Source organism: Diorhabda carinulata, chromosome 10 (genome assembly GCF_026250575.1).
Source record: "Diorhabda carinulata isolate Delta chromosome 10, icDioCari1.1, whole genome shotgun sequence".
Lineage (NCBI taxonomy): Eukaryota > Metazoa > Arthropoda > Insecta > Coleoptera > Chrysomelidae > Diorhabda > Diorhabda carinulata.
Genome location: NC_079469.1, coordinates 15,489,139 through 15,504,642, shown reverse-complemented (window position 1 = coordinate 15,504,642; position 15,504 = coordinate 15,489,139). Strand labels below are relative to the sequence as shown.

The 15,504-nt window shown below is 33.4% G+C and overlaps 2 protein-coding genes across 2 annotated transcripts in view; one reads left to right on the top strand and one right to left on the bottom strand.

Moving 5' to 3' along the window:
• The window catches only part of LOC130898812 (thrombospondin type-1 domain-containing protein 4), a 219,073-nt gene that overhangs the window by 153,837 nt on the left and 49,732 nt on the right, over positions 1–15,504 (bottom strand). The window lies entirely within an intron of this gene.
• On the top strand, positions 1,993–13,723 carry LOC130898543 (gustatory and odorant receptor 22-like). Its single transcript, XM_057807923.1, has 6 exons — positions 1,993–2,249; positions 3,080–3,317; positions 7,633–7,978; positions 10,797–11,036; positions 11,098–11,216; positions 13,569–13,723. The coding sequence occupies exons 1-6, from the start codon at positions 1,993–1,995 to the stop codon at positions 13,698–13,700; spliced, it is 1,332 nt and encodes a 443-aa protein (XP_057663906.1). The 3' UTR covers positions 13,701–13,723.

The window sequence follows — 15,504 nt, the reverse complement described above, 5'->3', positions numbered from 1 at the left end:
AAAAATAAAATTTCCTTGAATCAGGGACGCGAATTTGGAAAAAGGAATTTTTGTAGATCTGCAGATACGCGAGAAAAAGCAAAAAAAGAGCTTGAGTGAAAGTTTGTCATTATTTTCTTGAGAATACAAAAGCTGTGAACTACCGACAAATCATTCGGAAGCTTCTTTCTGCTGATAAAGCTTGAGGATAGTCATTTTTTGGACTCGCATTTTCCTGAAAATCTTGGAAATGGTTAGCAGCAATGCTTATTGGTTTAGCTCCGGAAACATTGACCAAAATCAACCAAATTGTGTGCTGTGAACTACCGACAAATCATTCGGAAGCTTCTTTCTGCTGATAAAGCTTGAGGATAGTCATTTTTTGGACTCGCATTTTCCTGAAAATCTTGGAAATGGTTAGCAGCAATGCTTATTGGTTTAGCTCCGGAAACATTGACCAAAATCAACCAAATTGTGTGCTGTGAACTACCGACAAATCATTCGGAAGCTTCTTTCTGCTGATAAAGCTTGAGGATAGACATTTTTTGGACTCGCATTTTCCTGAAAATCTTGGAAATGGTTAGCAGCAATGCTTATTGGTTTAGCTCCGGAAACATTGACCAAAATCAACCAAATTGTGTGCTGTGAACTACCGACAAATCATTCGGAAGCTTCTTTCTGCTGATAAAGCTTGAGGATAGTCATTTTTTGGACTCGCATTTTCCTGAAAATCTTGGAAATGGTTAGCAGCAATGCTTATTGGTTTAGCTCCGGAAACATTGACCAAAATCAACCAAATTGTGTGCTGTGAACTACCGACAAATCATTCGGAAGCTTCTTTCTGCTGATAAAGCTTGAGGATAGACATTTTTTGGACTCGCATTTTCCTGAAAATCTTGGAAATGGTTAGCAGCAATGCTTATTGGTTTAGCTCCGGAAACATTGACCAAAATCAACCAAATTGTGTGCTGTGAACTACCGACAAATCATTCGGAAGCTTCTTTCTGCTGATAAAGCTTGAGGATAGTCATTTTTTGGACTCGCATTTTCCTGAAAATCTTGGAAATGGTTAGCAGCAATGCTTATTGGTTTAGCTCCGGAAACATTGACCAAAATCAACCAAATTGTGTGCTGTGAACTACCGACAAATCATTCGGAAGCTTCTTTCTGCTGATAAAGCTTGAGGATAGTCATTTTTTGGACTCGCATTTTCCTGAAAATCTTGGAAATGGTTAGCAGCAATGCTTATTGGTTTAGCTCCGGAAACATTGACCAAAATCAACCAAATTGTGTGCTGTGAACTACCGACAAATCATTCGGAAGCTTCTTTCTGCTGATAAAGCTTGAGGATAGTCATTTTTTGGACTCGCATTTTCCTGAAAATCTTGGAAATGGTTAGCAGCAATGCTTATTGGTTTAGCTCCGGAAACATTGACCAAAATCAACCAAATTGTGTGCTGTGGACTACCGACAAATCATTCGGAAGCTTCTTTCTGCTGATAAAGCTTGAGGATAGTCATTTTTTGGACTCGCATTTTCCTGAAAATCTTGGAAATGGTTAGCAGCAATGCTTATTGGTTTAGCTCCGGAAACATTGACCAAAATCAACCAAATTGAGTATCCGGATGATTGCTGTAAACGAAACGATTAGAAAAGTTTTACACGTACAACAAATCTGACACTGACCTAAAGCTTTTGCGTCAACGGGTCTGCTCAGATTAGAAAAAGATCTGCTTTGAAAGGGACCCAATTTGAGTCGATGGTAAATGGTGAAGGCCATCGTCAAAGAGGACTTCCAGCACAGCTTCGATCAATGGAAAAAACGTATGGAAAGAGTCTAGGGCAGTATATTGAAGGGGAGCATTCGAATTTTTTTATAATAAAACCCTTTTTCGTAACCAGTTTCGTTATTTATTAGCCAAATCTCGTATTTGAAGTTTGAATCAATAATATTATAAATTCCGTTTATTTATAGTCCAAAATAACTTTCAGATAAAACAGATTATTGAGACAATGAATTCGGGACGGATTGTCTACCACAGAAATTCACGTGAACAACCGAATATGAATTATAATAAGAGGAAAACAGAAACTATAAATGTCACTGGAACTCCAGCGGAGAATCAGAGCAATTATCATGATAATCTGCCAGATCCGGAGCTTTTAGATCATTACGACAACTTCTATCATACAACTAAAAGTTTGCTGGTGCTTTTTCAGATAATGGGAATTATGCCCATAGAGAGAGAACCTGGTAAAACTATTTATAGGTAAGTGAAGGATTCTGCCGCGTTCAGCGTCGTCCTATTATTAAAATAAATAACAAAATTCCCTCCGGAATCTATATTCACTGCTTAGAAGATGGCGATGACTCATCAGAAACATTTTTTGATTGAAAATCGATAATCTGAGCTAGATCTACAAAATGCAAAACTCCAAAGATGTTGATGATGTCTTTTTTCAAAGTTTTATACATTTTGGTAAAGGACAAGCTTATGTTATAGCACGCGGACGGTACTTTTTAACCTTTTTAACACGCTAGTTCCACCTGTATGTTTGTAACTGACTTTTGTCAGTCAAATATTGGTACTCTCCTTCTTTCACAGCCCAAGTAGCATCTATTTGGTCTATACAGGGTGTACGAATTTCACCCATACAATTAAAAACAGTTTATGTCGTCAATTTGTCTTGTGAGGTATTGGAATGACATAAATCCTCAGATTAAAAGTGATTATTAGGACAGGTATTTTGAGAAACTACTTGATCGTGGCTCGTTTCTTGTATTCTAGCTCAAGTATATCTTGAGATGTTAGGAAACGCGCTAATTCTTCAAATTCTAGAAGATAATCCAGATGAATTTGGTCATTTGGACGACGTGGTCCAATAGAATGGCCAACTTTGTCACCAGACCTAATACCATTAGATTTATTTCTGTCTTGCGAGATATCAGAATGTCTGAGGTTCTCCCCGGAGCCTGCCTGCCTGAGGTTTCAGTTGAACTGATTCTTGTCGATGGTAATACTCAGTATTTAGTGTCGTGGAAATTTGCATTTAACGGAATTGATATAAATTTTTGAATAACATGAGAATTTGTTTATAGATGGACATCGGCAACAAATATGTGGGCGTATTTCATTTTTGGAGTTGAAACTATATTTGTGAGTATCGTTTTTCGGGAGCGACTCAAGTTGGTACTGTTACCAGGGAAACGTTTCGATGAATACATTTACGCCATCATTTTTTTGAGTATTTTGATACCACATTTCCTATTACCGATCGGAGCTTGGACTAACGGGCATGAGGTAGCCAAATTTAAAAATATGTGGACCAAATTTCAAGTAAGACATTTTTGAAATGTTGTGTTTTTATGAAGCCCCCCAAACGAGTTAAGACTCCCATCGCCTCCCAAGCAAGAAGAAGAGGTCCTAATAATACCTTTTCGAGGGAAGTGACCCCAAGAAAGACGAATAAATCCTAAAATTATTCAAATCTTTAGTGATTTTATAATTTGGTTACAGAAACCCTGCCAAGAAGTAAAAAAACTGCCAAAAACGACCCCAAAATATAGTAAAGTACAAATTTGAGATGAAAATGATCCAAAGAATTATGAATAGCGATCTAACTATCTCTGATTTGGAAAATTGTTGGAAAACATGATTAATAAATGAAATAATTCAACTTTCAATTGAAAAAAGTCAGCAAAAACTAGATAAGAAGTAATTTAGGACGAAAATGACCCCAAAAACACAATATAGTCCTAAAATTGAATTCGATATCTTTTAATTGATATTTTGACTACTCATACTTTGACGAGAAGTGATATAATTACTGAAGATGACCCTAAAAAATAGCTGAGTACGAATTTACAAGAACAACTACCCAAAAATTGTCCAAAATAGATCCCAACTCTCTTGATCTTGGTAACTAATGATAAAACAACGTCCACAGGTAAAATATTTCAGCTTCTTGTTGAAAATAACCTCAAACAATAGCGAAGAAGTAATTCAGGACAAAAATGACCCCTAGAACGACAATAAACTCCTAAAATCACAAATAATATTCCTAATTTCATAATTTGATTAGAGAAATCTTGTCAAGGGATGCGTCTTGCCAAAAACGACCTAAAAAATAGTTTGATAGGAATTTTGGATAAACATGACCCAAAAAATACGAAAAAGGTCCTACAATAACTTCCTATTTCTCTGGTCCTGAGAGTTTAAAAAAAACTTCATCACAGGCAAAATTACGGCCCCAATAATGGCGGAAAGAAGATTAAGGACCAAAAACACTTCAAGTAGACAAAATGTCCTAAAGTCAGGCACATTCTTCTTAAGTTCATAATTTTATTACAGAAGCTTTGTCAAGCGGAAGCGAAATAATTGTGAATCTCGTCAAAAATGACCTGGTAGGAATTTGGGACAAACATGACCAAAACAAATACATAAAACGTCCTAAATCACTTTCTAGTGTTGAAAATAACGTCAACATCTTTAACAGGTTAAATTTTGACCCCAAATATGGCGGAAGAAGAATTTAGTACAAAAATGATCCCAAGAGAGATAAAAAAAGCGCTACAATCGTAAGAGAAAATTTAAAAATGGATTTAGAACAAAAATAACCCAAATAAGAACGAAAATCTTCCTAAAATCACGCCCAATCTATCCGATCCCATTTCAAAAAGAACCCAAAATAATCGTCAGAAAAGTATGACGAAAAAATAACCCAAAGAAAGATAAAGAGGCTTAAAATCACGCACAATCTTTGTCAAAAGTATGAAATCTCCCATCTCGACCCCAAAAAATTGTCAAGTAGGAATTTAGGACAAACATGAACCAAACAAATACAAAAACTTCCTGGTATCAAAAATTTAAGGCAAAAAACATCGTGAACAGGTAAAATTACGACCCCAAATAAGACGGAGGTAGAATTTGGGACAAAACTGGTCCTGAGCAAGGCAAAAAAGGCCTTGAATCGTCAGAGAAGATTGAAATGGGAATTTAGGACATAATCACCCAAATAAATAAAAATATCGTCCAAACTTTCTGGTATTCAAAATTTGAATCAAAAAACCTCGTAAACATATAAAGTTACGACCCCAAATAAGACGGAGGTAGAATTTGGGACAAAACTAGTCTTGAGCAAGGCAAAAAAGGCCTAAAATCGTCAGAGAAGATTGAAATGGGAATTTAGGAAATAATCACCCAAAGAAATAAAAATATCGTCCAAACTTTCTGGTATCAAAAATTTGAGGCAAAAAACCTCGTAAACATATAAAGTTACGACCCCAAATAAGACGGATGTAGAATTTGGGACAAAACTGGTTCTGAGCAAGGCAAAAAAGGCCTAAAATCGTCAGAGAAGATTGAAATGGGAATTTAGGACATAATCACCCAAATAAATAAAAATATCGTCCAAACTTTCTGGTATTCAAAATTTGAATCAAAAAACCTCGTAAACATATAAAGTTACGACCCCAAATAAGACGGAGGTAGAATTTGGGACAAAACTAGTCTTGAGCAAGGCAAAAAAGGCCTAAAATCGTCAGAGAAGATTGAAATGGGAATTTAGGAAATAATCACCCAAAGAAATAAAAATATCGTCCAAACTTTCTGGTATCAAAAATTTGAAGCAAAAAACCTCGTAAACATATAAAGTTACGACCCCAAATAAGACGGATGTAGAATTTGGGACAAAACTGGTTCTGAGCAAGGCAAAAAAGGCCTAAAATCGTCAGAGAAGATTGAAATGGGAATTTAGGACATAATCACCCGAATAAATAAAAATATCGTCCAAACTTTCTGGTATCAAAAATTTGAGGCAGAAACCCTCGTAAACATATAAAGTTACGACCCCAAATAAAACGGAGGTAGAATTTGGGACAAAACTGGTCCTGAGCAAGGCAAAAAAGGCCTTAAATCTTCAGAGAAGATTGAAATGGGAATTTAGGAAATAATCACCCAAAGAAATAAAAATATCGTCCAAACTTTCTGGTATCAAAAATTTGAGGCAAAAAACCTCGTAAACATATAAAGTTACGACCCCAAATAAGACGGATGTAGAATTTGGGACAAAACTGGTTCTGAGCAAGGCAAAAAAGGCCTAAAATCGTCAGAGAAGATTGAAATGGGAATTTAGGACATAATCACCCAAATAAATAAAAATATCGTCCAAACTTTCTGGTATTCAAAATTTGAATCAAAAAACCTCGTAAACATATAAAGTTACGACCCCAAATAAGACGGAGGTAGAATTTGGGACAAAACTAGTCTTGAGCAAGGCAAAAAAGGCCTAAAATCGTCAGAGAAGATTGAAATGGGAATTTAGGAAATAATCACCCAAAGAAATAAAAATATCGTCCAAACTTTCTGGTATCAAAAATTTGAAGCAAAAAACCTCGTAAACATATAAAGTTACGACCCCAAATAAGACGGATGTAGAATTTGGGACAAAACTGGTTCTGAGCAAGGCAAAAAAGGCCTAAAATCGTCAGAGAAGATTGAAATGGGAATTTAGGACATAATCACCCGAATAAATAAAAATATCGTCCAAACTTTCTGGTATCAAAAATTTGAGGCAGAAACCCTCGTAAACATATAAAGTTACGACCCCAAATAAAACGGAGGTAGAATTTGGGACAAAACTGGTCCTGAGCAAGGCAAAAAAGGCCTTAAATCTTCAGAGAAGATTGAAATGGGAATTTAGGAAATAATCACCCAAAGAAATAAAAATATCGTCCAAACTTTCTGGTATCAAAAATTTGAGGCAAAAAACCTCGTAAACATATAAAGTTACGACCCCAAATAAGACGGATGTAGAATTTGGGACAAAACTGGTTCTGAGCAAGGCAAAAAAGGCCTAAAATCGTCAGAGAAGATTGAAATGGGAATTTAGGACATAATCACCCGAATAAATAAAAATATCGTCCAAACTTTCTGGTATCAAAAATTTGAGGCAGAAACCCTCGCAAACATATAAAGTTACGACCCCAAATAAAACGGAGGTAGAATTTGGGACAAAACTGGTCCTGAGCAAGGCAAAAAAGGCCTTAAATCTTCAGAGAAGATTGAAATGGGAATTTAGGACATAATCACCCGAATAAATAAAAATATCGTCCAAACTTTCTGGTATCAAAAATTTGAGGCAGAAACCCTCGTAAACATATAAAGTTACGACCCCAAATAAAACGGAGGTAGAATTTGGGACAAAACTGGTCCTGAGCAAGGCAAAAAAGGCCTTAAATCTTCAGAGAAGATTGAAATGGGAATTTAGGAAATAATCACCCAAAGAAATAAAAATATCGTCCAAACTTTCTGGTATCAAAAATTTGAGGCAAAAAACCTCGTAAACATATAAAGTTACGACCCCAAATAAGACGGATGTAGAATTTGGGACAAAACTGGTTCTGAGCAAGGCAAAAAAGGCCTAAAATCGTCAGAGAAGATTGAAATGGGAATTTAGGACATAATCACCCAAATAAATACGAAAATATTTTTGAAATCATTTCCAAACAAGTCAGCAAGTAACCCCAAAGTAAATCTCGATTTACCACCCCCAACACCACCTAGTGAAAATATCCGAAAATACTCTTTAATAAGTTAATATTTCACATACAATTCCTTCTTTATCATCAATCTTCTTCTTTTTTTCTTCCAGTATAAATATTTCACAGTTACGAGATCCCCGATAATATTTAACAACCTCACCCTAATCACGTACAGTTTATGCGTTATATCATGGTTGGTGGGTATTTTGATAATGTTGGCTCAATTCTATCTGCAACCGGATATGTTGCTGTGGCACACTTTCGCTTATTACCACATACTAGCCATGTTGAACGGACTTTGTTCCTTGTGGTTCATCAATTGCACCGCCAAAGGCAGAGCCGCTGGTTGGCTATCGGAAAATTTACACAACGCGTTGCAAAGTTCAGATCCCGCCAGCAGATTGGGAGAATATAGAGACTTATGGGTGGATTTATCGCATATGATGCAGCAATTGGGTGAGTAATTTACTTTAGAATTTTAAAAATTTGATCAACTCTAAGAGTAGCTTGAGCAGAATTGGAGTTATCCAAGAGTTCTACTCGTTCGAATGGAGGTGAGTAAATCGAAGGAAGATCTCAAGAAGACTACGGATTAATTTGATGGAAGAAGCACGAGGAGAATTGCTGAGGATGTGGAATTATTTGGTAGGGAGCAAAACCCGTGGTTGTTGAAGGATAATCCTCCTCCTAATTCGACGCTTGTTGAAGCACAAGGAAAAACAAAGAAGTCGAGAAGTTATAAACTATCTACACGCATAAAAGAGCAAGAGAACATAGATTGGGTTCTAGAAGGATTAGGAAGAAATAAAAAAGGAAATTGTAGGGGATATAGAGGCTCTTTCAAGGAAAGGAGCACTTGTATGGAAAAGAAGAATGAGGCACGAGAATGAATTAAAAAGAAATTCAAAAGTTCATTTCCTATTTCTATATTTGGTTACAGAAACGACCAATATTTATGATTTTAGGAATTAGTGGAAATAAAAAGACTCCAGAAAATAGTTCAGAAGGAAGGTAGGACAAAATTGACCCCAATATATTGGAAAAGACACCCAATTTTCCTGACTCCAGAATTTGGTAACAAAAACCTTGTCAAAAAATGGAATAAATCAAAATTTTCCTAAAAACGATCCCAAAAAGTAGTGGAATAAGAATTTAGGATGAAAATGACCCCAACAAAAACGGAAACCGTCTTAGATCACGTCCAATCTTCCAAATGTCGAAATTTGAGTACATGAACTTAGTCAAGAAGTGGAATAACTGAGAATCTCGTTAAAAAAGACCACAAAAATAGTGGAATGGGAATTTAGGATGAAAATGACCCCAACAAAAACGGAAACCATCTTAAAATCACGTCCAATTATCCAAATGTTGAAATTTGGTTACATGAAACTAGTCAAGAAGTGGAATTATTGAAAATTTTCCTAAAAACGATCCCACAAAGTAGTGGAATGGGAATTTAGGATTAAAATGACCCCAACAAAAACGGAAACCATCTGAAAATCACCTCCAATTTTCCAAATGTTGAAATTTGGTTACATGAAACTAGTTAAGAAGTGAAATAATAAAAAATGTTCCTGAAAACGATCCCGAAAAGTAGGGGAATAAGAATTTAGGATGAAAATGACCCCAAAAAAACGGAAATCGAATTAAAATCACGTCCAATTTTCCAAATGTTGAAATTTGGTTACATGAAACTAGTTAAGAAGTGGAATAATTCGAAATTTTCTTAAAAACGATCCCAAAAAGTAGTGGAATAAGAATTTAGGATCAAAATGACCCAAACAAAAACGGAAACCGACTTAAAATCACGCCCAATCTTTCAAATGTTGAAATTTGGTTACATGGAACTAGTTTAGAAGTGGAATTATTGAGAATTTCGTTAAACATGCCCACAAAAATAGTGGAATTAGAATTTAGGACAAAAAAGACCGCAAGAAATACGAAAAGACCCCTAATATTACGCTCAATTAATTTCGATTCTAAAAATTGTTGAAGAAACGTTGTCAAGAAGTGAAATTATTGAGAATCTTGCCAAAAACAAGAATAAAAAAGTAGCTTCATAATAATTTTAGATACAAATGACCCCAAGAAATACAAAACAATCTAAGAATCACGATAAATCTTCCAAATTCTAAAATAAGTGCGAACATCGCCAAAAACAACTCTAAAAATGAAGTAAAATGAGAATTTAGGACAGAAAGACCCCAAACAATAAGAAAACTGGCAAAAATCTGGATTAACTAGTGGCATAAATCTCGTCAAAACCGACCCCAAGAAGTAGAAATAAAATGAGAATTAAGGACAAAAAAGACCCTAAGAAGTACGTCCACGTCCAAGAATCACGTTCAACCTGCCAACTTATGAAATTTGGTTACAGAAAACTAGTCAAAAAGTGAGAATAACCCCCAAAATACAGTGAGATGAGAGTTTAGGATAACAAAGACCCAAAAAATACCAAAAAACGGCCCAAAAACTCGCATAATTTTCCTGAATTTGGAATTTGTTACAGAAAGTTTATCAAGAATCGAAAGTATCGAGAATCTCGTCAAAACTATCCCTACAATGTGGTGGAATGAGAATTTAGGATAAAAATGACCCAAAAACGTCAACTTTCAATGTTCTGGAATTTGGTTATATAAACCTTAGCAAGAAGTAAACTGAGTGTAAATATCGCCAAAAACATAGTAAAATGAGAATTTGGGACCAAAATGACCCCAAGAAATACGAAAACATCCTAAATAATACTTAATATTCCAAATTCTAAAATTTTATTAGAGAAACTTACTAAAGAAGTGAAACAAGTAAAAATTTCAACAAAAGTGAGCCTAACAAATAGTGGGATAGGGATTTAGGACCATAATGACCCAAATAAAAACCAAAATATTCTTCCTGATTTCAGAAGTTGGTGAAAAACAGGTAAACTAATCACAGAAAAATATACGACACAAATGAATCCTATGAAAACAAAAAGGGCTCAAAAATCATACCAAATCATCCTCATCCTAGAATTTAATAAAAAAAAACAAAATAGTTTATCAAAAACACCAAATTTGATACGAAAAAAAAATGAGTGGAGAATGAGAAGTTTCCCTATCATAGACAACAAGAGAGGAATCTGACTTTGAGCTTTGAATACGCGTTGATCACGCGTGCCACCATTTTTAGCAACTATCAGCCAACAACGAAGTAAAAAACATTTTTCTGGGTTTTTTTTCAAGTTATTTTCATTAATCGAACTGATAATAATCAAAACTACGTTCAATTGTACTTGCAGGTAAAGCCTACAGCGGTATGTACGCAGTTTACTGTATTCTGATACTTCTTACTACAGTTGTAGCAGCGTACGGTTGCCTCACCGAAATTCTAGACCACGGATTATCCACGAAAGAAGCCGGACTGTTTTTGATAGCCTTTTATTGCATGACTTTGTTATATATTATATGTAACGAAGCCCATCAACTTACTCACAAAATGGGGTCTGAGTTTAGAGAGAGATTACTAAACGTCAATTTAGGTGAGTTTGATCATTTTGGATATAGAAATGATCCGTTACAACGGTTGTCTGTTGGTGACAGGGGCCGTGGACCAGAAAACACGCCAAGAAGTAAACATGTTTCTAACAGCTATCGACAAGAATCCTCCTGTAATGAATCTAAACGGTTACGCTAATGTCAACAGGAAACTTATTACATCGGTTAGTAATAATTGAATTGATTCATTGAAGTGAATCTATGAGATTCCTACATTTTCATTAAACAATGAATCTATCGCTGAATCTATAAAACAAAACATCAGAGAATCCATGGATTGATGAATCTATTAATTAATAAATCACTTAATCAATTAATGGAACAATGATTCGTTGAATCCTTGAATCTATCGAAAGGAATCTATCAATTAATAAATCTATGATTCAATTAACGAATCAATTAAAGATTCTCATTGTTAATATATGTTTAAATAATTGGACAATGCATCTATTAATTGATGAATCTACGAATTAATAAATTAATGAATCTGCGAAATGATAAATGATTCTCTAAATCAGCATCGATGAATCTATAAGGTGTTGAATTGATAAATCTATGACTAATTTAAGGAATGTATGAATCAATAATCAATACACCTATTAATTAGAAATCAATAGATTAATGAATTTGTGAAATAATGATTCAATAAATCAGTGGACCATAAAAAAAAAGAATCAGTAAATATATGAGTCAGTTAATTAACGAATCTATGAACTAACAGCTATATGAAATAGTGAATCAATTAATATTTGAATTAATTCATTCAATTAAATGAAGAATTTATTAATTAACGATTCAATGGAACAATGTATTAATAAATCCATGCATTAATAGACGTATCAATTGAACAGTTCATGAATTAATATATCTAGGAATCTATGATGAATCGATCCATAAATTCATGAATTTAGTAAATCGAGAAATCAATGAAAGTATGAGTTTATGGATTTTTAAACAATGAATCAATGAATCTTTGAATTAATGAGTTAATGAATCTATGAAATAAAATGGATTGATGAATCAATGAATCAATTTAATTATTTGAATAATAAAGCAATAGATCAATAATCATATTAATGGATTGATGGATCAATGTATGATTCTATGATTCAATAAATTTATGATATAACAGAGTCTATGAATCTATGAGTCAATTATCTATCTATGAATTAATGAATCTACGGAGTGATAAAGAAATATTTTAATAAAACAATAGATTAATGAAACAATTGATAAATCAATGGGTAAATGATTGAAATCATGGATTTATAAACTAATAATTCTATGTGTGGATTTATTAAATAAGGAATCTAGATGTGTTTGAAACAATGAATCTCTAAGCATCAAAGAACCTTTGAAACAATGATAAATGAATCTGTAGCACTATGAATTGACTATGAAGAATGGAATCTATAAAATAACTAGAGTGAGAAATACTGAATCTATGAATATATTGATGAATCTGTGGCTTAATGATTCAATTAACCAACGAATTAATGAAATAATGGATTAATGAATCTATTTGTTGATGGACAATGAATCGCAGAATCAATTAATTAATTTATATGCTAATCAATGAATTAATTAATGAATTTATCCGTGAAATAATTATGAATTAATTAATGAATCAATAGATGAATGAATTTATGATTTGATGAAGCTACAAATCTATGAATTCTTGAATTTATGAGGCGATAAATAAAAAAATCCATCATACCATGAATCTATGAACAAATTGATCGATGAATCTTTAAAGTGATGAATTCATAAACCGATAAGTCCATAAATCTGTGATACTGTGAATCTATAATTTTGGAAATTAATAAATGTAAGAGATGGTTAACTAATGAATCAATCACTTTGTGAATTTTCAAGAAAACGAATCTATATATTAATAAATCAATGAATTGATGAATAAATTAATCATTGAAATTAATGAATCTATCGATTAATAAAACTGCGAATTCATTAATATATAGAAGGATAAATGGAATAACAAATCAATGAATCTATAAATCAATGGATGAATGAATGAATGAATAAATCTATGAATCAATAAATCTGTGAAAAATAAATAATGAAACAGTTTTTTGAGACAAAATTTCAACCCCTGTAATGATTGAGGTTCTCATATTATGATTTAAAATGAAGATAGAGATAGACTCTATTTTATTGGGTAAAATAAGGACATTTTGAATTGAATTCATCAGGTTAGAATAATAATCGCAGGTAACGTGTAATAGCGACGAGGTGGGGTTTAGATCTTCGTACGCCCTCGCTAGAAGCCGTAAGGGGAAAAGGAAAGTTTCCTCTCAGGTTTCGAGGGAAGGATTCGTCCATAATTAATCTAGAGGGTGGAAATAGTGCTTCTGATAATAAATTTGTTTGATTGGATGGAGCAAATCACGTATCGGTCACTTAGACGAGCCTTAATTGAGGTTATGTCAATAATAACATAAACGGTGTTATTAGGGCCGAACTTTCACTTGCTTTGACGGTATTTTAATTTTTTTCAGGCCGTAACATCAATGGCTACTTATTTAGTGATGCTCATGCAATTTCGTTTGTCATTGATGCGAAACGCCGCTATTGCAACAAGAAGAATCATTTCGCAAAATGTGACCTCTCCATCGGAAGTGAGTTCTTAATAACCTAAAAATGTCACGTCACCAAAAACCAACCAATAATTGATTAGTACTGCTTAATAATTTGATATTGTAGACAGTATTTCATGTAATTCATAACAAAATATGTGAATAAACAAATATCCGATATAATAGTTGATATACAGGGTGAAAAATGGGAAACTGCCTATAATATATGCATTTATTTAATCCCCTACTCCAACGTATGAGGCTGTGCCCATAAAACATACCAAAAAGAAGGTCAACTTATATGTGAATTTCGGCAACACAAATTTAGTTCTGTCACCTACCAATCGTGACGCTAGTGTAATAAAAATGTGTCATTACTGTCAATGTCAATTTGTCATCGATCCATTTCTGAATTTCCGCCACATTTTCTTCAGATTTCGGTACACAGGTAGGTGATATTATCAAAATTGTGATTTATAATCATGATTTCTTGTTAAATTTGATATTGATGAGAATTTGTTTTAGAGACAGTTAGAGGGCATAGCCCTTGATGTAGATGCTTGTCTGATTGAACGTCGAAACGGTATCATACAAGTTAAAACTTGTTTATTATTTTTAAAATGTGAATTATTCTTCGTTGTTTATGATTGTAGTTTAGTCCCACTATTTTTTGGAATAAAGCCACACAGGTCTGCATTTTTTGACACTTTTAAAGTTAATTTGAACAATACTTTTATTAAATCCACTCTGTATATACATATACAGAGTGTGGAACGACTGATTGATTTAAATTGATAGTGGATAGAATTAGTAAAAAATTTTTCGAGTTTTTTAATTTCGAAAAAATCCTAGTCCACATTGTATAGCGATATCTCCATTTAAACAAGAATAGTAGATAACATGAAATCATGATAAATGAACAACAAAAACTTGCACTTTAATTACATGTATGCAATTTATCGATATTTTATACAGGGCGTTTCAAACTTATCCACCAACATGCACAAGTTCAATAATATTTAACTGTATGCGTTACCACTTTTCATCGAAACTTTTCGCGCCACACCCTGTATATACTGTAAAAAAATATGATTGAGTTTGTGTAAGTTTTGTATAAAACTTTTTTATTCGTATCTATTCGTAAGAAAATCGAAGGGAGGTATAAGTTTATAATGAATATCATGGTACAAAAGGACGGACGTAAAATATATTTTCGAAGTAGTAGGCGTTTCCGAGGACTTAATAGAGCCGTATCAATTCGATTTGATTTATTAAAGCCACCCACGATATTGATTAACTGTATAACAAGAATACCAATTGAATAATTAATTGTTTCAAGTTTGTATAGAATACATTCTACAACAAACACATTATATGGTTATTCTTAACGATATCTACATTTATAGGTTATGTATTATGACCGATTCAATGGTTAAAATTGAAGAACGGATTCTATATTGAATGTATATTGTATGCATTTGGTCAATTTCCTGCATATTTCTAAGAAATTTTCATATATATTAGGGTGGTTCTAAAAAATGAAATTTTTTACGACTGTCATTTTGATAAACAAACAGTTATTTGTAATTAAACGATGTCATTTTTAAAAAACTGTCAGTTGTCATTAGAGACTGTCATTTTGATAAACCAACAGTTATTTGTCGTTAAACGATGTCATTTAAAAAAAAACTGTCATTTGTCATTGGAGACTGTCATTTTGATAAATAAACAGTTATTTGTCGTCAATCGATGTCATTTTAAAAAAAACTGTCAGTTGTCATTAGCGACTGTCATTTTGATAAACAAACAGTTATTTGTCGTTAAACGATGTCATTTTAAAAAAACTGTCAGTTGTCAT